We start from the raw sequence: 24678 nt of genomic DNA, 5'->3' as shown, positions 1-24678 counted from the left end.
AGCCCTATTTGTAGGACTTCTGTATTTCTACACTTCTTTTACCAAAAAAAGTGTCCAGTTAGCTATCATTTCTCAGCAAGCCTAAGTTAACATAAAGTGCATGCATGTAGCTTTGTATTTCCTTTTCTGATTTTCCTTATCTAATGGATTAAAGGACAGTATCCACGTGAATGAATCTAGGAAGGCCAGAAAAAAAATGTTTTGTCTAAATGTAGATAACAAGTTACTCAACAGACTCTTCTGTGTCAATTTGTACCTACACTTTCTGGAACAAAATAACGGGAGGAAAGCAGGGAGGTGAGAGGATATTGAGTTGACCCAGACCCCACATTTTCATTTTCTCTACATCATAGGCACAGAAAATTGTCATCAGAGGAACTCTGTTTAAACAGATTTGTGCTTATTTCCTACCTCATTCTAATTTCTGTCATGAAATTTCTATAACATTGCTTCGTATTAGAGCATTTTGAAAGTTCTTCTAATAGATCTTCTCCCATGCTGTTTATACCAGAAACTGCTGGCTTGCCTACAGTAAAAAACTTTCTAGGAGCATATATGATTATATAAAAATATGTGACAGAACAGCTTAATCACTCTTTTTGATCATTTAAGCATTTAATAATAATTTTATCGAGACAAATGTTATATTCTATTCCTGTTAACTTAAATATTAAGATTGAATCAAATTTGGTCATAGTATCTTATTTTTCAAATGTTCCTAAATTTATAATTCTAAATAAACTAAATTAAATACTAAAAGAAACTAAAAGAACTATGGAAAACCCATTAAAAATGCTGTACTACTTCTGTGCTTCCTTTCTTAATGTAATCTGTAGTTCCTACTATTCCTACAGTATCTGCATGTGAACATAAAATAACAATATTGATATCTTACTATTCTGATTTATCCAAGAAAATTGAGGAAGAGTATTGAAAGACCAAAAAAAAAAAAAAGAAAAAAAGAAAAAACCAACCACATGACATTGCAAGGAATGATAAGCTGTAACATTGGATTCTATAAATACAGTTGCAAAGTAAGATAATAGAATGATAAAAACTAGAGAGATAAAGAGAGGCAAAAGTAGAGAGAAGTTCAAGATAATAGAGCTTGAAAAATTCTGCCAGTGTTCATCTTTTCTGTCAGTCAAAAAACTTGTCATGTTTGAAGCCCACATCAGCTGCAGTTCAGTTGCCTTTCCGTATCTCTTTACCACTGCCAAGCCACTTACAGCTTTCTCTGGTGACAGAATTGCTTTAACTTTCAAATAAATGTCCAAATGTTAGTGGCAGTCCAAGCTGAAGAACCAAAACAAACCGCAACCCTTACAAGCCATTTTAAGGAAAAGGGCCTTACAATGTCATTTTAACATTACTCATGTCAATCCTCATAAGCAGTAGTCTTTCAAGCCCCTTATTTCTTAAACAACAGCCTTAGCAGTGGTTGAGATACATTATCAACAAAAGCTCCAAATGAATGTTAAAGTATATTGCTTTTTTTTAATATATAGCAATAACCATTCATTTTGCTCCTCTACTTTCTGTTTTATATCATTCACAGTATTCCACACAAAGTTGTCTAATTAGTAATAAATGAAATAAAAATAATTAAAAAACCAAAAACCTGCTTATGTTAATACGTGCAGAGTGACCTGAATGGACTGCAATCTGATGTTTATTTGATCTTTTCTCCATTGTTCACTGTGGTGGATTGAAGTCATTAAAAAGTGCTTGTGTAGGACCCATTGTAAGAGAACAAAGTGTCAATCTATATCTATGTCTTCTACCTATGAACAATGATTTGCTCTTTGAAAATCACTCACCCATGACCCAAACGTCTGAGAGCTGACTGCAGCAATACAACCCCAGCAGGAAGGAAAATTGCTTTTCCACACTTTGTTAAAATCCCCCTTACATGAATATTCTGATCTAGAAGCAGAGTCGGTTGTCTAGACATGCATGATGGCAGTGAGCTGTAGCCAACGTGCATGCAGTGATGTCAATCACTGCTTCTGTCCTTCACTGTGTTTTATCAGTGCCTTTAGGAGCTAGGAAAGATTGCACTGTAGCTATTGCTTCAAACAATATACTTGCAGTTAATGTGTGCATGTGAAGTAGTCATATTTAAAGAGAAAGATAAAAGAGATCAGTTCTAATTGCAGGTCCATCTGTATAAAGCAAGACCCTCTTCATGGATGTCAGAGTACACAAAGAGGAGGTATGCAAGAGCAGGTGCTCTGCTTCATCTGCATCAAGGGTTTCTGAACACATTATTCTATGGTCAGTATTCACCTCTCAGATTATGACAAGTGTATTAGCATTGAAAATGCTCCTCTGAGATATTCTGTTGTATCCATCAACGATTTTCTTTCCGTTACGTCAGACAGTGTCATCATCATCATCAATATCTACTGTGCAGATAAGAGAACAGATTTTCACCTGTCTCTATGTCGCTATTCTACTATTGTCTCTAAGCCATTTATTCATTACTCAGGAAAAAAAAATCGGTAACAACTAGTGGAAAGCTGCACGTACATACAAGCACTACACAGAAAACAAGCTTAGTAAGTCAATTTTCCATTCAACATACATTAAAATAATAACAGTAATAAAATAAAAATGTTCCTGAAAAGTCCCTGGAAAACCAGAACTAGTGATAAGCCTTGATTCATTAATGTCAGGCAGAGCTTAGTATCAGTTTTAGGAGGAGAGAAATCGTGGTAGAAGGGGTTGCTTCTTATTACATGCATTATGAGTGTTGCATGCTAGAGAAAGCCAGGGTTCTAGTCAACAGACAGGCAGCAAAGTGAAATTAAGATATATATTCAATGGGTGCGTTAAGCAAATTTTAAACATTGACACACACTTTGCTGACTCATGATTCCTTTTTCAGTCATTACATTTGTATAGTTTCAAGATTTCAGACTGGTACTTACATCCTCTGTAGTACTGCCACGAGATGAAGACTTCCTTCTGAGATTCTTTCTGAAAGAAAAGTTTTTGTGGCAGTTCAGACCAGTGCATATTCCAGCATTTATAACAAATTATGTCTGTAGTGAAAAGAACAGCTGTATCTGACCCATATAATAATTCATTGCATGTATTTTTTCTCTCTGGAATGTCTCTAACAAATGAGTACTTATTAATCTTTCACCCCTCTATTTACATCAAACTGTTGAGTAATTAAAAACATTTTAGAATATGTATGTATGTCAAAAAGACACTGACAAAATTAATGTAGGTATGATGATTTATTGCATATTAATTTTAGCCTAATGAAACACATGCTGTCTGATACTTCAATTAACCCAGGCTTGTTTTCCTCTTACAGTACATTCCTTTAATTGTACGTAGAAAAAAAGTATTTTAGAGAAAGAAAAATATAAAATATGTAAATATAAAATATAAAAAAATATTTTTAAAATCTCCTTAGAAAGTGGCTATGGACAGAACTGGGAATACACCCCTAACAACATAATCTAAAATAGAATTTGTTTGAGTTTTAGCAGCCTAGTTTGAGAAATCTTTCTGAAAGTAGGGCACACACAAAACACAACGCCACCTAGGTGACACAATTCTTTCTATGCTAGCTGAAGGATAAATATCAGGTGGCTGGATGTCAAAATCTTTACAGTTCACTATTTCCAAAGGATTTTCATCCAACCGTGGTCAAGTTATAACAAGAACTTTTCGCTTAGATATGTCTGTGTCAGCTTCTTAAAAAAATGATTATTGTTTTTATTTGGTTTGGGAAGCAGTGGGTGCAACAGTATCTTACAGTCCCCCAAGCTCTCACGTACCAAATGCTTTTAAACTTCTGATATGACACTTCCAACTTGATGATATCTAAACATCCTACTCAAAACTGATTACAACAACATGTGTCAGGACAACAGGATGTAATGTCATGCTCAGGTGTAAGCTCTGGCAAGATGCAACAAAAACGCTCCCACAGTCACTGCTCTGATTCCTTTAATTTGCTGTAAATAGGAGAAAACTCCTTCTTTTTAATGTAAGTCAGTAAACCTAAGATAAGATCATATCTTTCAATGCTACACCAACTCTAGTAATGGTAGCAGCTGTTTTGCCACATGAGTATATCCAGTAGGAATAAATTAGTCTACAGCACCTCTGACATCAAGCATAGCATCAGTTGTCATAGAGGAAAATGTGAAATTGCTTACAGCAAAGAATCAGTTGAGTCAGAAAAATTCACTACTACGAATGTGATATTATAAATACTACAGAACAACATGGAGGGCCTAACCTGCAAATAACCTAATAGAAAATAAATGTCTTGAGAATAATATAAAAATAAGGATACACTGCTAACAGAAGCAGATTATCAGGATATATAACTTGGACATTAAAAAATAAGAATTAAAAAAAAAAAAAGTAATCTGAAGAAACATCTCTGAGTGCTTCTGAAAGATCTGTACAAATTTGTGAGTAAAATCAAATACAATAGAAAGAAAAAATGTGATCAGAGACTTTAATCTTGGTATAGGCATAATCAAGGGAGAAAAAAAAGAATAAATAAACAAGAGTAGCATGTGGATAGCAAGTAGGTATGCATTCTTTTTCAAAGCATGGTTCATTTAATCACAATCATTGTATTTGTGCTAAGTAGATGAGTGACTAATGGTTATAAGACCCTACCAGCATTGCTGGAAACCACTAATTGCTAGTTGGGCAAATGCAAAATGTTTTAGCTTTAAGTGAAATAAAGTTTGTAGCAAAACATAATACTTTTGGTTAGAGGAGTTGATGCTTAGCTGAAAAACAAACAAAGAAAAACCCAATAACAAAACAGAAGCTGAATTCTATTAGATAATTTAATCTAATGTTTAAAGAGACTTGCTTGCAAGAGTCCAGATAAGGTTGTGAGCCACTGTTGAGCAGACATACCTAATAATTACCTACAGAACTGAGAGGCCTGTGGGAAGTAGATGAGAGGTTAATTGTACATTATCAGGAAACCAGTATTTCTACTGAGAATGTGATTTATAATATCTGATAGATTTTATTTCAATGAACCTATGAGAGTTTTTGTTGGGTAATGGCATGTTTGCCTGGGGGCTGATAGAAAGGGTTAGTGTTCGGTAGACTAGGCAAGCAGACAGAAAGGAGAAAAAAGATGTAAAGAGCAGGAATAATTGCTGTTCTACCCTTGTGTGAACCTGTAAACTCAAAAAGAGGGTCTAATGTGGTTAATCTGCCATACTTTCTCATGCTAACTCCTAAAGAAAGTATGATTCTTTCTGACATTATCTCACGTCTCAAAAAGGGATCTTTACATAGCATAATGAAGAGTATTTGCAGAGCAACTCCTTCCTTGGGAGGAAATGCAAACTCATTAGCTAGTGATGAACTTAAGAGACTAAGGCGAGTGAGGCTAGTTATTATGAGCTGGAGGAGAAAAACAAACAAACAAACAAAAAAACAACATCTTGCAAAAAGGAAAATATATGAATGGACTATCATGGACTATGGCATGGGTTTCCAACCTTTTAGTTTGCCTGAGTTGCAATGAGTGAGGAGGAACTGTGTTGGGCTGTGTACAAAATACATAATATAGTTCATGTGTACAACAAACACAACTTCTTATTTAATGCATATCTAATATTAATACATAAAATGAGAGAGAGAGAGAGAGAGAGAGAATGCTCAACAAAAACTTAAGACTAGAGGGATATTTTACCTTGCTGTGAAATTGATGCATCAGTCTGGTTCGATGGCAGTGGTTGCAATTCTTACTGAGTTCTCTCAGTAGTTTACTGAGTAAGAGACTTCTGATGAAATTTTACTCTTCCCATGCTTCGTCCCTGACATAACTGTTCACAAATGTACATGCTGCCAAAAAGCGGTGGCATGAATAAGGCATGATTGTGAAGTGGGGGATATTCCTTTCTGGTAAGAAAGGGCTTCTGAAAGTCTGGTAAAGAGACAGCTCAGGCAGTACTGATCGCCCAGCGACGTTTCGTTGCTGTGAGTGATGGGAGCACAGCCAGGGCCAGGCTGGGTCCCTCTGTGGGGAAGAGCTTCCGCCATGATGGTGTGGGGCAGGGGACAGCTGCAGGGCAGGCTGGGCTGGGCTACATTCAGCCCACATAGATGTGGCTGAACTATGGTTTCAGTCATAATCATGAGAGCTTTTCTACTTTAAAATCAGCTTGCCACGCTGCATCGCAGCTGTCAAGCAGGCAAGAATAACTGCTAATAACAACACATTAGCAATGAAATGCTCATTTCTCAGATACAATACCAATGATCACTATTAGTAAGCCTCAGCTTCGTTGTTGTTTTGTTTTCTCCTGTTACAAAGTTAGCTTAATCAAAGTCCGTGGTCAGTGAGCTGCAGCATGCACTGGTCAGTCAATGCCATCATTTCCAAGTGACATAACTGAGGCAAATATTCATCTGACTGCAAAGAGCTGCAGCACCACGTCCTGTACCTGCACTCTCCCCATCTAACATTGACTTCATTCTGTGCTTAATAGCCTTTTTCCACACAAATCTCACATTATTTGCAGCACTTCGACAGAATATTGGACCAGTTCCTTTTATAAAATAAGTTTGTGAGAATAGGCTTCCCTTGGAGTATTTTCTTCTAAACTAAGACATCAGGGATTAGGAGTTGTCCTAGCGGGATTAGGAAGTCAGGGAAGGGCTGATCTTGTTACACGCTACAACAGCAACTGAAGTTAAAAATTTAAATATTTTTTTTTCTTTTCTTCCCGTTTTTGCCAGTGAATAAACATCTCGCACTATGCCTCCGCTTCCTCTCACTGCAGCGCAGAGCCGGGCGCAACCCAAGCCCTGCCACAACCCGCCAGTCCCAACGGCCGCCCTGCGCGAGCCGCCCACAGCACCACCCCGCAAGGGGCGGAGCCCCAGCGCGGCCCGGATGCAAACAGCGGCTGCGCGTGACGCCAGGCGCCGCTCCCACCAATACGCGGCCGCGGCGCTGCGTTTTGAACGTCGGGGATCTGCGCCAACCGCCCGGCTGCGCGCGGGCGTACTCTGCTGCTCGTGGCACCTCCGTTCGGGCGGTGGGCGGCGGCCGGCGCCCGGCGCCGCTCTGGGGTAAGCTGGCGCTGGGCGCGTTGCGCGGGCCGGGCCGGGCCTGGCCTGGCCGCTACGAGCCGCACGGGGGATGGGGAGGATGTGCTGCGAAAGCGGCCCGCGGCTGCCATCTGCTCAGGGGTCCGCTGCCTCCCGCCGTGGCGTGGCCTTGTGGATCAGCAGCTGAACGAGCCCTTTGCCGTTTCTGTTTGTAAAGGTCGAAGATGGCTGAGCATCTGAAAAAGCCCTTCAAAGACAGTCTGAGCGACATAAAGGAACGGATGAAAGAGAAGAGAAATCAGAAATGGCTGACGTTGAGTAAAATCAGCCAGATCTCAACTGTGAAATGCAAAAGAGCAAGTAAGATACTTGAATATCTTAATGTATAGTTCTTCTAGGTTTTTGTTTTGTTTTTAACCAAGTTGAAATGCACGCTGTTTTGTTGCAGCCACTACCTCTGTGAAAATGAAAAGTCTCCAGGCTAACAACAAAGCTCTGGCTCAGGCTTTGCAGGAAGAAAAGCTGAAACTGAGGGATGCTCAAGCTCTTATCCTACAGCTAAGGAAAGAGTATCAAGATTTGAAGTTTCAGATGTTTGACTTGCAAAGAAATCTTGCATGCAGGCAAGCACAAGGACTTGTTGAGGTATTTTAATCATATCTTTATAATTTGGTGAAGCTTCCTGTGAGAATCAGTGCAAATGATCCAGTAATAGCTTTAATATTAAAATAACCGTGAATTTAAACATTTCACAAAATGAACTTAATGCACAGAACTTTCTTTGTAATCACAGTTAAAACACCTAATTACAGGTGTTTTATACAGTATCTTCGGAACTTAGTTATCTTGTAATATTGGTGAAAGGATATTATGTTATTAACTGATACCTGACTATAACAGCAACAACATTGTTTTCCTTCTCTTGTCTTTTAGACTAGACTGTCAGCCTTCAGTGAGATAATTTCAAAAGTTTCTCAGAACTTATTGGAGTCAGTTGATCTCCTTGGCCCAGTGAAGGATTTGTGTTCCAGAAGTGTAGTGAGTACCTTTCCCTCTCTGGGGAGGGGGGGTTTCTGTGAATTCTTTCCCTTTTTCCTTTGCATGCCTCTATGTTGCTTCAGTTTTTGAGATTTGAGGCTCCGTTTGGAGGTCAGAGTAGTACCTCTGTGTGGGTGTATAGCAGGACTGAGGCTCTGCTGTAGGGTGAAAGGTGCACCCTGATTCTCTGTGGCTTTGTGTCTTCCTCCCTCCCCATCATCCTCACCGTTCCTTCCCCTGTCAACTATGTATGATTGGGTTAGGAGTTACTGTTGACTTGATGGAACTGAGTGAGTTCCATCTCATGCAGTGTTTTGTGTCAGCCAGTCAGGAAGCAAATAAAAGCAACCAGGAGTCCTTTTGGCTCTTCTTTGTGTAATTGGGCTACTTTCTAAAATCTTCATATGGCCCGAGCTTATTTCAGCTGTCGAGTCAAAGCAAGATTTATTTTCTCCACAGAATCAGAGAGTGTGTACTTCAGTGCTTGAAAATAATTCCAGTGACGTAGGAGTGAGATGTTCTGTGTAAGTATGTTTTGTTAATTATTTATATTTGAAAATTCCATTAGAGTAAAATTAATTTTGTGAGAAAGGGGAAGAAGTTCTATGTAGTAGATGCAGTTCGTTGTTATAAAATATATTGTTATTCAGTAAGTGTTACCTTTGGTATTTTTTTCCAGAGAGCTTCCACGGCCTGCTGATGGAGATGATCAAGTACTTCAGTGTAGCTTGGAAGCTGATTGTGAGAAAAGTGAACCGGGTCATTCTGTGTTCAAGATCTGCGAGGAACTTGACAATGACACTTCCTTAGCCAAAGTAATTCCAGACAAAGGTAAACAAATTGAAGTATTTGGCATTGCTCTATTCAAAAGCAGGGAAAGCATGTGTGAATACAAGTTTAAAACTGAATTACTGCTTTTGATGTAGTAGTTTTCATTTATTACTATCTGAGCTTTACAATACTGGCTAGCTGGTAAGCTTTTTGAATGAAGGTGCATGACAAAATACGGGATCAGATTGAAAATGCTTTTTCTTCCATATATCTGCAACCTAGTTTCATTTATCTACCAAACAGTTGATCAGAGTAAATTAATCTTCAGTCATGCAATTAAAAAGTCAACACTGTAAAAGTGCAAAAAATTGGAGAAACAAAAGACCCGTGGGTAACCTCTCCAAATAAAACATTTCAGGAAAATCCGGATTTTAGTATTCTTAACTGCTTTTTGTATTAAACATAACTTATACTAATACATAGCAATCAAGATATACAAATCTCTTGAGAAAATTTTAAGATCGTCATAATTTTTGACAGATTAAGAACTTGAATAAAAGCTCTTTGTATTGTTACTATTTAGCTTTAATGTGACTCTTTCTTTTCAATTTTGAGGGCAAAAATCTGATTTTCATGTGTACAGCATTGCATCAGTGCTGGGAGATGTTTATTCAAGTGCAGAAGATGGATTTGGTAATATGTTAACAAAGAACGTGTCTACCAGGCGCCGCTATTCAAAGATGACAAAAAGAGATGAATTTTGCACTGGCATCTTGGACAATTTGGAAGCATCTGATTCAGCTGAAGAGCCTTTTAAACAGGATGAAATCAGGCTTCAGAAAAGTCTAGATGTTTGTACTGTGGAAAATATACATTCAGGTATTTCTCAGGTAGACAAAGTAGGTTCAGAGCCGGTGTTAAGGCAGGTGGATTCTGAAACTGCAAAGGTCAGTGCAGGCAACAGTTCAGATCTTAAACAGCGTGCATGTAAAAGCAGAGAAGACTCTCAAGTCAGGAGAGAGAAGGATCAGAAGGTGAAAATGGGAGGGACTAAAGATACTTCCAGACCAAGGTCAAAGAAAAGACAAGGTAAAGAGGCTTGCAAAGAAAAGTTGGACAACTTGAGTGGTTCCAGTGATGCTTATGATTTTAATTTTGAAGAGAGCGTCCACGTTACACCTTTCCGACAAAATAAGGTGAATGACAGAGATACTGATGTGGGTGACAAAGAAGAGTCATCTGAATCTAATAGCATCGAGTTGAGTGATACTGAAGGAGATTCAGATGATAGCCTTTATGTACCTTATAAGAATAAACAAAAAAAAAGGAAAAGTTCAGTGGACGAGACGGGTACATCACCAATCCATGTGAGGCCGAGGTCTCAAAGATATCTGGCACAGCATGAGCAGAAACTCCATAAAGAAGAGACTGAAAAAAAGACTGAAGTCAATAAATCAAGTGAAAAGTCTATTAGTAAGTTTGTAAAGTGCTCTGTAATTGTTTCATTGAGCTTTATCATTGTTCCAGAGGCTTAGGCTTTTTTTATGTTTTTAATGGAAACAGAATAATGTTGCTGAAAATAATTGGATTCACTCTTTTGTCCACCTTTTTTCTCAGAGCAGAAATTGAACTTATCTTTAAGTTTTGTTTAAGAAATTGCTCAACAATGAATTAACATTGTATTTTAGTTGTATTTCAAGGTGTACTAAAGCTGAGTCTGAAAAAGGGAGATCAAAAGCATAATCTTGGGAGACACTGAAAGATAGAGATGATAGTTATAGCTGACTTTCTTCATGTCTATTTTATTCATTGACGTTGTCTGTTAAGGTATATTTGCCTGAGTTGTCTTAAACAACTTTTGATGAAGCATGACTAATTTTCTTAAATTTTTTTTTTTTTTTTTTTTGCAGGGCAACCTTCTAAGTCATTTCATAGTCATCTCTGTGATGTTACTAACATTGCTTCATCACTCCTAAGCAAAGGGAATGCACCTGTTGGCCCTGCAGGTGAAAGATCACCATCTCCGAAACGCAAACGAAGAAGCTGTACACTTACTGTGAACTATAAGGAACCAAGTATTATAGGGTGGGTGTTTTTTCAGTTTGATATAAAGTTAATGATAATCCATTAAATGAATTATTTGAGAGGGGTACTTAAATGCTGTTAATAAGTTCTTAGCAAAATATTCAAAGGAGTGTGTTGGCAGTAGTGTGAAATAGTTGATGTGAAATTGAACTTCCTAATGGGAAGATAATGTTTTCAATAAGGAAGGAAAGAGAACTCAGGCTGCTTTTTTTTTTTTCTTCTTTTTTTTTTTTAAACAGGAAACTTAGAAGAGGAGATCCATTTACGGATGTATGCTTTCTGAATTCTCCAATTTTCAAGCAGAAAAAAGATGCTAAACGCAATTCCACTAAGAAGAAATCTCTTTCAAAATATAATGAGAAATTTGTTGGCGGTTGTTGAGATTTTCTGTGATGCTAACAGAACTATGAAGAGAGGAAATCCTTCAGCCAGCAAACTTACACTATACTATAGCTATTTCTAGGTGTCTAACTGGATATAAAACAAAGTGGGTTTTGGTTTTAATCAAGTGACTTATTCTTAAGAATGTGGAAGACATGAGATTACTTCTGTAACTAGGGTGATTCCACTTAAACTCTTTTGGGAGACATCCTACTTTGTAAATTTGTAAATACATCAGAAATATCTGGAAAAGATGATCAAAATTTTCTGACTTAAATCCTGCTTCATCTGACTGTGGTTGGCGCAAGCAAACTTCAGGTACTTAAGTTCAACAGTTATCCATGTTTGTACAGATCTTATTTATGTAATAGTTTCGTATTGAAGCCTATAATAAAAGTGTTAGTGTTGGAAAGCACTCAGAGTTGATTGGAGTCCTTTTTACAGGGTTTCCATAGTTGCTTGAAGGGTAGCAGTGTCACCTATAGACAGAGTGAAAGCCAGTGCATTCCTTTCCTCCCCTTCTCATATTGAGTATGCTTGGAAGTAACAATGTCAATTGTAGTTCAGTTGTGTTGTGTGAGCTCTCAAAAGTTTCAATTCTAGTTGTTACTTCTATAACATTATAAACATAAGTTTAACTTGCTTTGTTCCTAATCTTATTTATCTGCGAATGTTGTGAAGAGCTTTCTGTTTTGGGGACTGGAAGTAAACTGTAAGCCAGAGTACTGAGCCTTACTATTTATGTACTTCATAATTCTGGTCTTACTGTGCAAGAACCTTTACCAGAGGAAAACTTGGTATTTGATAGAACAATTGGCAGAAAGCTGGAAGGAACCTATCCAGCAAGATTTCAAGGTTCTATGGCACTTAAAATATAGTGCTTTTCTTCACTTCAGGAACATTTAAAAGTGTTAATGGATACATTAATGAAAAGAGGAAAGCTGCATTCAACATGAGTAATGGAAAGTACAAAAATACAGGTTCTTTACTTGCTCTGCAAGGTTGCCTATCTTGCCTGTCCTGCTTCAATAGTTATGAGTGCTCTCCTGGGATAAATGTAGTGTTGATTTACTGGCAACATTTTTACATAAACAAAACACTAAACACATGATGAAAACACTAAATCTCTTCTGAATGCTACTTACTGCCTTATGGACCATATGCTTTTATGTGACTGTTTACTTCCCAGTGCCTTGTATGCTGATACTAAAGGGCTAGTGGACAAAAAAAAAAACCCACAAAAAACAAATGACATGCTTTGAGACTCAGTTGGTTTTTTGAAGCATTGCTTGAGTCCTTAAAGAGACTGGAATAACAGCACTATAGCTCAGCTAATGGGAAGCTGTGAATAGGTGGAATACTTGGAACCTTCACCTCTCTCCTTACTTTCTCATCTCAGCTTTGTATACTGTAGTCAACAAAATGCTCCCAGTGAACTTTTTGAATAGATACTTTCAAGTACACATAAAAAATGCACTGACTGCATTCTTACAGATTCATGGTACTCAGTTGTGAAATTGCTTCAGTGTGTATCTTTGCAATGCAGGCACTAATGAAAAAGAAGAACAGACCAAGTAAGGTTTTGTACATATATAATTTAAAACTATTCTGTACCAATACAATATATTAATTTTACAAATGTAAAATTCATCAGCTGTTAAAGCATTTGCAAAACCACATTCTACTGTAACTTTATTGCACAGTATCTATGAAAATATTAATTCTTAAATTAGAAAACAAATGTTTCAATATAGAAGAGACAATCTGATTGAAATACAATAAGAAAATCTACTCTGAAAATAACAAAATTTCACAGGATACTAAGCTTACAGGTGCACCTGCAGGCCCAATCTACAAAACCGGATCATAGCATCTGGTACTGGCTAGTTTAAAAAAAAAAAAATCCTTTGTACCTTAGTTATAGATCCAAATGTAGGTCAGACTAATCTCATGTGAAACACTGTGGCAATTCTAGTGTTAATGTTCTGAATACCTTGTATATACCACATTTACTACCAGCTAGTTCCTGACTCTACTTAACTGCTTCAACATTGCACAGGTATTTTGCAGGAATGTATTCCTTGATGCAGCATAGGGTGGGATTTTTTCAGCCTTATAACTACTGAATGTTACCAGTGTATCATCTGTAAATATAAAATACTAAGATTGAGAGTTAAATTTGTTTTTCACAAAAGCATTATAGTTACAAACTGATTAGAAAATGTCAAGTGATGACTTTTTGGCCTGTCCTATCTCAATTAGAAAGTTAGAAGTACCTCTTAAATGTAGTGTAGGCAGCAAAATATATATATTACATATGTGCTCAATTTGAAGATATGCTAACATGAGTTGTAAAATGTTAATATGCTCCTGGGTCTAAATAATCACAGTTAATAAGTATTTACAATAAAGCTTGGTAGAAAATCCAGTTTACCACAGAAGCAAGTATATAAGATTGAAGCTGAAATACACTGACTTTTGTGTACAATAGTCTTGTCTCTGCTGAATAACCTGAAGAGTTTAAGAGTGAAGAGTATTATATGGGGTGGATCGTGAAGTGCATCAAAACCTTAGTGTCATTAAGCCAATTAAAATTAAATATAGTATAATTAAATTGGAGCCTTTAAAGATATTTCGAGTACTTATGTCCTGCATAAGTTATTATGACATTACATATCTAGTCTGTTTTTTTTTTTTTAATTACCTCTTTTAATAGTGGTTATGATACTACAATTTGCAGGTTAAATATTTATATAAAAAAAAAAGAATAGAAAAACTTGCATCTATCAAATGTTGTAGGCAGTTCTTGTTTGGAACTGGCTCTTCTCTTGCAGCTTTTCAACTAGCTGAGTGTTTCTTTTAAAAAATAATATATTATAAAAAGATCCTACAATGAAATAAGTGTCTCAGATATTCCCTCCCTCCCTTTCTTCTCCCTTACTGTGTTTTCTTTTTAATGGGGAAAAAATCATAAAGTTTTTCAAGTAGTTACTGCATTAGGTAAGCAATAACATTAATTGTCCAGGAATTTTCTTCAGATTCCCAAACAAGTGCAACTTCCCATATTTTGTAGTTTTTCTGATGCTGGGAAGGTTATGATGAACATACGGTAGTGGGAACACAAAAAAAATCAATAATTAAATACATTATAAAGCATTTTAATAAAATAATTTTTATAACTTCATTATAATACATGTTTGCAAAACTGAAAGGGTTTTTAAAAGTGCTAATCATTAAACAGAAGTTTTTCAAAACCTTATAGTCCCACAGCTCAGACATATAATGGCTTCCCCTGCCCATAAAGTAGGCACACTGATTGGTTTGGTTGTTTAAAAATTAAAAAAAAAAAAAAGTGTCACTTATCAATCAATCCGGCTTCTTTAATTTTTGTATAGAAGAATTTCTCCAGTATATTGGCACATTTGTAGTATTCACTCTCGGGGGGGTTGTACTCTCTGCAATTTGTAAAGACTCGCTGCAAGTCTGCCATGAATAATTTCTTAGACACGTAGTACCTATTCTTGAGTCGCTCACTCATTGTTTTGAGATCTGTACAGGAAAAAAATAGATTAAGAACGTTTGATTCAAACAGTATTTTATGCAACATCCCTTCATGTCAATGTGCCACTTGACATGAAATGGCGAAGCCACAGTTTGCCTTATTTCTAATTGTGCTAGTCTAAGGCCTATTCCATTTTTTAGTTTCAACAAGACCAGGTGAGCCTCTAAGCAATATTTTACTATAAGAACAATTTTGTGTAGAGTTTATTTTTAATTCTTCAAAACTCATTCTTGTCTGTTCTCATACTTGTCTTGAGTTTCCTCTGGGTGTGAATGTCCCTAACTCTCCACTAAATGCTCTGTGGGGCAAAGCTGTTGTGAGCTCTACTGGAGAAGACCTGAGGAGCATACAAGTAAAGAGTTATGATGATATCTTGCAACATATGTTAACTTAAAATCCTTATTTCTGTACGAACGTAGAAGAGAACAGGCATCAGAAAAGCAGAGAAAGAAAACTCTGCCAAGGGATGGTACTCAATGTTCTTTTTTTTCATTGCTAGAAAATACATTTGTGTCAGGGACTGAGGAAGCTGGCTGCTATTTTAAGAAGTACAAACAGGCCAGGAAACTATACAAAGCAACATGAACACTGTTCCACTAAAAGGGTTGATAGTAGCCTGCAATGAACATGTATTTCATTCTCTAATAACATTAAAAGATACAGAAGTCAGAAAGATGGAGGTAAGCATTGCATAAACAATGAAGGAATACCAGGATTGACTTTTAAGTCTGCAATAGCAATCAAAACAAGCATCTATTTAGAATAGCACTGAATCATTACAGAGGTTACATGACAGCAATCAAAAGCGAAGAAAAATGTTCCCAGTTTTTGTGTACTTTCCTTTGCAAGTAATCCTACATAAACAATAGCTGCATGGGGGAAAAAAATATAGGTCTAGCATGTCTAAAACACAAAGATAAAAGTTACAAGAAATGATTCATATTGCAGTTGAATAAAGAATTTTCCTAAATTTAAATTGAAGCAAGCAAGCCCTTTGTTAAGGGTTGAATCGAAAACTCTTGCACTTCTGATGAAGTCTTCACTATAGGATTTAGAAAGTTTAGATCTAGTTTTTGAAGCAATTCGAACAGGTGTTCTTGAAAGTTTGCTATCAGACTTTTTAGCATAGCAGTAGAAAGTGCAATGACCAGTTACCACACAAGAACTGTTCATACAAGTCCCATAAACCAGCTAAATCCCAGAGCGTTTGAGATGTCTGCATCTTTTAAGAGCTTCACTAAGTCTCTAAGGGCATACTGAGATTTCACAGGAATACTTCATAAATACTTCAGAAAGATCACAGACTACTCAAATTTCAAATGACAGCTTCATACTCTTAGCACTTCAGAGCTGCAAGTTATCCAGCTGTAAATAATGTATCTTTTAACACAAAACAATCAAATTACAACTTGTCTGTTATGCCTCTAGCTATAAAGATTTTTAAACACTATACTTAAAAAATGTTAATGGCATTACCCATGGGAAACCTTATAACTTCATAATATCCAGGAGCTTCTGTTCTCTTCACAGGTTCCATGAAGGGCCAAGCGCTTTGATGGCTCTTTGGTAAAGAAAAAAGTAAGGTATCTAATATGGAAACTCTATATTAGAAATTATTTAAAAATCTTTATAGAAGGTAAGCTAGAACAAGCACTCACCTTCACCTGCTGCAGAATGGTTTTTAATGTGCTGTAAAGTTGATCTGGATCCTTGGGCTCTTTACTTGAAAGAAAATATTAATACGAAAAGATTAGTTTGAATCCCAGATCTTCATCCCAGCAAAGCGCATCATACCTAAAAGCAATTCCAAAAATTCAAGCAAAATAAAAAGTAAAATAAAAATCTTAAGAGCACATCCCTGGCAGATTGTTTATCTGTTTTCCAATGAATGGAAGGAAATCTCGAATGACATTATTGAAAGACTTTTCTCAAAGGAATCTCAAATCCACTTCATTCTTCTCTGTGCAGCACTTACCCTCTTTCTTTTCCGCTTGGTTTCCAGCCAGTCTCTCCTGTACACCAACAGCATGAGAGATTACATGAGAACTACAGTAGGTCAAAACATTAACTGAGTTATGGCAACTCTAAAAATATAAGCAATTTCAGCACTGTCATAGCAAAATAGGTTAGTTTTCATAAAAGCTACTTCTAATAAGAAATGTAACAACCTAACTTAGAGCCCCATTCAATTTTCTGCATGACCCTTCTTCCAGGCTGCTGAGAAGATTCTAAAACATTATTTTCTGATATATCCATTTGTAAAAGTAATTCAATACATATTTTACCATAGCCTCTGTAAAGAAAAAGATAGAAAGGTTGTTCAATTTGATTCCCTAAGGAAATAGAATAAACTGCAGAAAAAACAGTGCTGAGCAAATAAAAAAGAAGAAAAAAAAAGAAAAAAAGAAGAAGAAAAGATACTTCAATGTCCTGAACCTATTTTGTCCTGTTCTAAGTCCACATAAGTCCAAGTTTAGCACAGAATTCAACCTTATTCAGAAGTGCAGTGCATCAGTGGTGACATCGAAATTGCTGACTATACTGTGATAAAATCAAGGATGGATCTGATGTAAATCAAATTAAACACATACACAAAAGAGCATCAGCTTTGGATGCCTTGAGGAAGTACTGAAGACATCAGCTGTAATGGAAATGCAATAATTTTCATTGGAATCAAATTAACAGACGAAAAATCAATTGCATATTAGTAAAAAATAAATAAGTGATTGTATTAGTATTTATAATCTTGGATATTTCTTGGGTTGTTCTGCTTCTGTTCTACATTTAAAGAGGTTAATACATACTAATTCCAGGGATGCTTTCTATAGGAATCTGTCGTACTCCATCTTTGAAGCAAGAAAGGCCAGGATAAACTTTTCGAATCTGAGCTTGTTTCCTTTCTATGAGCTTTTTAATGATCTGTAATAAAGCAGCAGAGAAAACAAAAAGAGTTGATGTGCTCCAAAATAACAAAGAACTGTGATGAGCAAAAAAAAACACTCATATCTTGATCTTATGGTCCTTACAAATATAAGTGGCTAACAGAGGCAAGATACCTGGCCAAGCACTAATTCTGTAGATGAGTCTATCATGTCTCTCAGATGTCTACTTAGGTGCAGGTCTTGAGAAAAGGAATCATAGTTCACTGATCACAGCCCGCAAAGCTCCCGGGCAGGTGGCAGATGTACGGAAGGAAATTTCCTGGAAGTTGTTGGGGAACTGCCTCTAACTCCAACATTTGGTGCTTGGGAACTATTTCCATACATCCTGGTCAGAAATTTCAGGACACATTTGTTCTCATATTGCAGTATTTTAGAAGTATGTGGAGATTTCAAAGCCTGCATGTAAATGCAGGATTTGCTTAGATATTAATGTGAGATGTTCTTACTGAAGACTTTACCTTTAGGAAGTCAAAGTTGATTCTACTCTTCGGAACCTGTATTCTACTTGTAAATGACAAAAAAGACTTCCCCAGACCAAATGGTTTGAGCCTATAACTGTATTACTTCTACTAGGCATGTCTAAAAGAAGCAACAGTAGCAAACTAAAAGAGATAAGTGTTATGCACCCACCCAACAACATCCCCTCCATGAGGAAATGATGGGTACAAAAGAACACTGGAATCTGAAGAGTAACCCAAACAAACAGATATAAGAGGTAAAAATAACTATTTGTGCTATATGGACTTTAGTTATCAAATCCTTCCCAGTAATTTTTTTTTGTTTTTTGTTTTTTGTTTTTTTTACAAGAATCATACAATATCCAAGTTGAAAAGGACCTCTTCACAGCAGTATCTAAAAATTAAAACCCTATGTCTGAGAGCACTGCCCAAACACTTCTTGAACTATCTAGCAGCTTGGGGCTGGGACCACTGCCCTGGGGGGCCAATTCCAGTGCCTGACCATCCTCTGGTAAGAAACCTTTTCCTGATATCCAATGTAACTTTCCCCTGATGCTCTTTCATGCTACTCGCTTGGTCACCAGAGAGAAGAGATAAGCATACTAAATGCATAGCCCTCTGATTCTTTCTTTCTTTTTGTCACCACAGGCCAAATAGTTCTTCTGGAAGGAAAATGATTGTTCCACAAAGAAGCATTTTAGCAAATGCTTTAGAAGTGATGAGATTAGACTATCCTTGGAAGAATAAATTTAGTCTTGTAATTTCTATTTCTTTAAATGTCTAGGAAGGTATTTAAACACAACTGGAAATGTCTTAACTATTCTGCTTATGAATTGTTATTATATTGGAAACTATGATTCACTAACATTAACTTCAAAAAGGGACAACCTGGAATGTAAGAAAACCCAGTCTAGATTTGTCCATTAAGGCATTAAAATTTTAAAATATCTTAATGAATCAATTTAGTTATTAAATACAGCTCAAAATATCAGTACTTTTTTAATACTTAAATTGCAGAAGTATGGCACTGAGACCTGAAAAAAAATTACTTAAATGAAAAGTATACACTCTAAAGCATCAAGGAAAATGAGAGAAAACTTGATACTAAATGAACTGTTTCTAAACAGAGTTCCTACATGGCGTCTGACCATCTAAACAGATGACAATATTCAGTGTTTCATTTCAGCTTTTACCTCCTTTTGTTTTTTAATGATGACCGAAAATTCTGTGTAGGGAATCCTTGGATTTAATTCACATCCCATTAATGTGGCACCCTCATAATCCTTGATGTAGCCAACATATTTTGCTTTTGGTACTTTAATATCTTTGGAAAAACCCTGAAAAAGAAATAAATTGAAGTTGTCATTACACAATTTTCTTTTTATGTATTTTTAAATGAAATAGCTATGATAATTTAGAACCAAATCGTAATTTATACGTATATGAACATATATACTGATATGCTGCAGTGTTCATATAGTTAAAAAAAAAAATAAAGTGAAAAAGAAACACAATAGAATCAGTGTAAGACTCTCATTTGGGCTCTATTTCATTCTTACGTTGCAGGTGTTTATATAAAACCTTGGTAAAAAACAGGAAGCCAACCAGGACTTCTGCCTCACCATTTACAGTCAAAGCTTTCAGTCTTACCTGGATACTGAGCAACTTCAAATTTGGGAAAGGATATTTCAGAGGCAAAAAGGAGTCTGTCCGCATAGGTCTTATGTGTAGAATCACAAGCTTACAATTAATTCATTCTGAATGTGTAAAGAACAAACTCAGTGCTGTACATTTAATCATAGAATAAATGGGAGTGGAAGGGACTTGTGGAGGTCGTCAGAACAGGCTCTTCAGTGCTCTGTCCAGTCTTGAAGACTGCCAAGGACAGAGAAGTTCTACAAACTCTTTGGGCAACATTTTCCATTTCATCTCCCTTACAATATAAAAAGTAAAAATAAAACTCCTTATGTCTATTTGCAGTTTCACACTATGCATATCTAACTACTCTGTCTATTTATTCAGTTCAATCACTTCTAGAAGTAAACTTCTTGCATCAAGTAATTTCTTAGTGTGACTTACTTGTTTTTTGAAGTAGCCGATAGCATATTCATCTGCATATGTGAGAAAGTTGAGAATGTTGTGTTTGATGTGGTACTCCTTCAAATGGTTCATTAGGTGAGTTCCATAACCCTGTGTGAAATGTAGGAGAACAAAGACAGTTTGAAGCCTTTTGGGGACTGCAAATATTAGACACTGTAAACCAACGGTTATTATAAACTGGTTTACAAAATTCAGTCCTTCCTCTATATCCTATTTTAAAAATTTTGTCATAAATGACTTAGTGAGGTGTACTCCAGACCTAATAGTTTTCAGCCTTGTAGGAATATCTTTGTGACCTAGCAAGTAACACAAAATACTGCAGCTTCTGATGCCTGATTCACTTTTAACCTAGGAGAGCCCCAAACTTATTCTCTCTCTAGGGGTAGATAATAGAATTATAGAATCATAGAATGGCCTGGGTTGAAAAGGACCTCAAAGATCATCTGGTTTAAATCCCCTTGCTATAGGCAAGATCGCCAATCACCAGGCCAGGCTACCCAGAGCCTCATCCAGCCTGGCCTTGAATGCCTCCCGGGATGGGGCATCCACAACCTCCTTGGGCAACATGTTCCAGCGTCACCACCCTCTGGGTGAAAAACTTCCTCCTAATATCTCACCTAAACCTCCCATGTCTCAGTTTAAAACCATTCCTCCTTGTCCTATCACTATCCACCTTCGTAAACAGCCATTCCCCCTCCTGTTTATATGCTCCCTTCAAGTACTGGAAGGCCACAATGAGGTCTCCCCGGAGCCTTCTCTTCTCCAAGCTAAACAAGCTCAATTCCCTCAACCTTTCTTCATAGTAAAGTGCATCTTGAAAGGTGTAATTCAACATGCAAAAAATTTTTCTTCTTTTAAGTTACCATCTACTAATAGAAACAAAATTACATATTGTAACAATAAGGCATCCTGTCTTTGTAACATCACTTAAAATTTGCAAGACAGAGAGACTTCCTCACCAACTCTTAGTGAAAACCATTCTGGACTCTCTTTTACTGAGTTCTGTGTATCGACAGCAGAAACAGCCTCTTCCTTCATCTTTCATTCTTTCATCTTTGATCATGGGGCATAAAAGGGATAGTGAAATAGCTATTACCACAATAAGTAGTATAAAAATAAATAGCTATGTCTTCTGACTGCACACAGGAATAATTTTCATTTTCATTCAATCCCAAAGTAAACAAAAGTTTCCATTTATTCACACTTTCAAGTGAGCTATAGTCTTCCCCTTCTGCTGTGAGACAAAAAAAAAAAAAAAAAAAGAAAAAAAAAAGTAAAAGACAGGAAATCCCATAATAATGTGTTGTTCCTCCATGTGTTCAAATTTTAATGTCTTGGAGAATAACTGGATATTTTCATGAATGTACATAGAATGTTTTTGAATGCTGTTCTTGAAAAATTTATTTATGTAACTAGGAAATGTACATTAGAAAATACGTACTTATGACTGAAAATTTAATAGCCTTGAACATGAAAACAGCCAGATAAAAGCAAGTTAGATAATTGCTGAAATTCAAAACAAAACACAGCGATACACTAGTAGTGAAAATGTAGTGACATACATTCTTGAAAAATGTACCACTCCAGGCACAAAATTAGTGTATTTATCTTTCCTTTCCTGATATTGTTCATAGCATCTGTTATTCAGCCCTCATATTCAGATATTGTGTATGAAAAAATAAATACTTCTGAATTTGAGGAAGCTCTTAGAGCAGAATAGTCATTTGTTAAAGTGGCAGATATTGTGCACAGCATTAATTACAAAACAGTTTTACAACTGATGGCATGTTAAGTGGGATAGCATTTCTTAGAAGTGTTGAAAATAATGAAGAGACTTTCTAATTGCAAATTTCATTCTGCAGCAGACAGGAAGTCTCAAAAATTTTAAAGAAAAATGTTTTAATTAAGTGCGAGAAGTACACAAGTCACTCAAGCTTTTCACTTCCCTTCTCATCAACAGGGTGCAAGATACAGTGTGTGAGACATTTTACTTACAACTTGAAACACTGCAATTCATTCCTGTAATCCCAAAGCAGCTGATCTCTAACACTAATTGTCATCTTTTTGTCTCCAAGAAATTCCAGAAATTATGATGACAATTAGTTCAAATATTTTTAGTTGACTTATTATTTTTATAACCTTCCCAGCATTTATTTCTTCTCACAAATGCTTGCCAAAATCCAACAATACTGAAGAGAAATAAAGTCATGTACAATACAATTTAAAATAATTTCATAATATAGCATCAATCTATCTCAAAACCAAATTAACTTTTAAAGAGCACACACAAAACAGTATCCATATTTCTTACTCCAGCCTCAAACTAAATTAATTTTCCCAAGAGTTTGCAGTGATATCCCTGTGTGAACATTTTGTTTTTCTCACTTATCTGCTGCTAGTAGTTATCTTACTTAGAAAGGAATGTGAGAAGGCCAAAATTAAGAAATAGTCAACTGAACTCCACAAACATTGAGGCACCCAAAGGGTAACAGAAGAAACTGTGCTTTATGTGTACATCTGCAACCTAGGTAGGCACTGTGAGGAATCAGATTTTTGCTCCACTATATTTGGAAAGGTTAACCCTTGAGAATCACAACAAATATTTGGCAGCTTAATAACTCCTGAGTGCATTTGAATGCTTGAGTTTAATTTAAACAATTTATGAGTTATTCAAGCATAGAATAAACATACCTACAGCATGATCTGTTACTGTTCATATAAACCACTTTGAGTACTTTTTTTATATACTACTGTGACCATGGAAATGTCAACCTAATGAATTCAACGAGTATCATAAATTCAAATATAATTCAAGTACTAAAAGTTGTCATAGGCTTTCACACAGTTTCTGCTTGTTCATCTGCTAGAAACTCTAAATCAATCCATATCTCAGCTTTTAACAACTTCAACTGAGAAACATATAGCTACAGCACCATCTAAAGGCAAAATCCTGAAGCAAATACCCTCAGTTAGATTTACCTGTAATCCTGACGAAGGGGAGCAGAATCTCCTGTATATTTATAGTGCTTTACATTCTCCCAACATTACAGCTCTACACTGAGAACATTTTGTAAACTGGATTCAAAAATAAGTATGCAAAATACTGCATGCTTATTTTGAGTTGTAAAACTATACCTAATTTATTCGATATACCTAATTTTCATTGATGCTGTGTAACATCACGAAGTGGTTGAACATAAATTACAAACACATGCAAGCCATACTTATTTCAGCCAACTGTGAGGTGTTATGCCACACTGAGAGGCAGTTGCTGAAGAAAAGGGTGAATAATCCAAGAATGGAAGAAAAATTACCATTATTTTTGTGTTGAGGAACGTGTCTTTTTTTCTTAGAAAATGGTCCTACTATTATTCTGATGATTTTAAATCTGCACAACTATTTAGGTTTTCTGTGGTACATTCAGAATTACTGTATCTTTCAAATTCAATTTCTGTTTGATATCTCAATATATTCAATCTGACTACAAAATTAGGAGTATATGTGTGGTAAACTGAACTCATATGCATTTAATAAACTCTACTGGAGAGTTAATTTTACCTTGACTTGCTCATTGGAAGTCACAGCACAGAAAACGATCTCTGTAAATCCTTGGGAAGGGAACATTCGGAAGCAGATACCGCCAATAACGCGACCATCTTTTATTAATGCAAGAGTCTTGTGTTTCCTGAGTAGACAAAAATAACATTCATTTTAATTCACGTACATAGTACATAATGTGCCATTACTTTCCTTTTTTCAGAAACTTGATTCACTTCTTTCCATGGTGCCACTGCAATTGTATATGCCTCTGTTAAGATATCTGTTTGTATCTACTGAAGAGTTTCTGTCTTAACATCATGCTTTGAATTTACCATAAAATTCATCATTATGCAGCACGTCCTAGCCTTGCCAAGTACTCCTACTTACTAGAGTACTCCTATTAATAAGAGTTATATTGCTTTTGTTGACTATATTACTGACAGTTGTGCCATTGCATAGTTCTCATTATGATCTTAATGGAGTTACAGGACAGCAAGTCCCTCCTAAGGGATTCCTGTTTTCTTGCATGTGCTCTGAATAGCTATGCTATCAGTTTCCAACACAGTTGATCAAGCAATAAAATGACACTTCATATTTCTAATCTAATTCCTAGTGGAATGGAGACCAGAATAAATATCCTTTTCTGTTGCTCTTAAACTGAATGCCAGGAAAGATAAAGCAAAGCGCAATCTGAACTCTCACATAAAGGACCAAGAATTTTAGCATCATCCTCAAGGTC

The 24678-nt window shown here is 36.2% G+C and overlaps 2 protein-coding genes across 5 annotated transcripts in view; one reads left to right on the top strand and one right to left on the bottom strand.

Moving 5' to 3' along the window:
- The first annotated feature begins 6924 nt into the window (after positions 1-6924).
- SGO1 (shugoshin 1) lies at positions 6925-11752 on the top strand. The gene is made up of 9 exons (XM_085226332.1): positions 6925-7083; positions 7280-7422; positions 7511-7707; positions 7996-8100; positions 8560-8624; positions 8780-8931; positions 9487-10344; positions 10782-10956; positions 11196-11752. The coding sequence occupies exons 2-9, from the start codon at positions 7287-7289 to the stop codon at positions 11335-11337; spliced, it is 1830 nt and encodes a 609-aa protein (XP_085082458.1). The 5' UTR covers positions 6925-7083; positions 7280-7286; the 3' UTR covers positions 11338-11752.
- Positions 11753-12912: 1160 nt separating this feature from the next.
- KAT2B (lysine acetyltransferase 2B) overlaps positions 12913-24678 on the bottom strand; it is a 40222-nt gene continuing 28456 nt past the window's right edge. The window contains exons 11-18 of one of the 4 annotated variants that reach the window (XM_085226328.1): positions 23958-24084; positions 20379-20489; positions 19493-19636; positions 17704-17818; positions 16875-16911; positions 16558-16621; positions 16376-16460; positions 12913-14886 (exon numbers count right to left, since the gene is read on the bottom strand). In XM_085226328.1, coding sequence (XP_085082454.1) covers positions 14693-14886; positions 16376-16460; positions 16558-16621; positions 16875-16911; positions 17704-17818; positions 19493-19636; positions 20379-20489; positions 23958-24084 — 877 coding nt within the window. In that variant the 3' untranslated portion in view covers positions 12913-14692. Of the gene's footprint in view, positions 14887-16375; positions 16461-16557; positions 16622-16874; positions 16912-17703; positions 17819-19492; positions 19637-20378; positions 20490-23957; positions 24085-24678 lie in introns of those variants that run through there. The other 3 variants (XM_085226329.1, XM_085226331.1, XM_085226330.1) reach the window with 3 other exon arrangements.

This window comes from Meleagris gallopavo, chromosome 6, assembly GCF_905368555.1.
Source record: "Meleagris gallopavo chromosome 6, MGAL_WU_HG_1.1, whole genome shotgun sequence".
Lineage (NCBI taxonomy): Eukaryota > Metazoa > Chordata > Aves > Galliformes > Phasianidae > Meleagris > Meleagris gallopavo.
The sequence above is the reverse complement of the archived record's forward strand: the minus strand, read 5'-3'. Positions and strand labels throughout refer to the sequence as shown.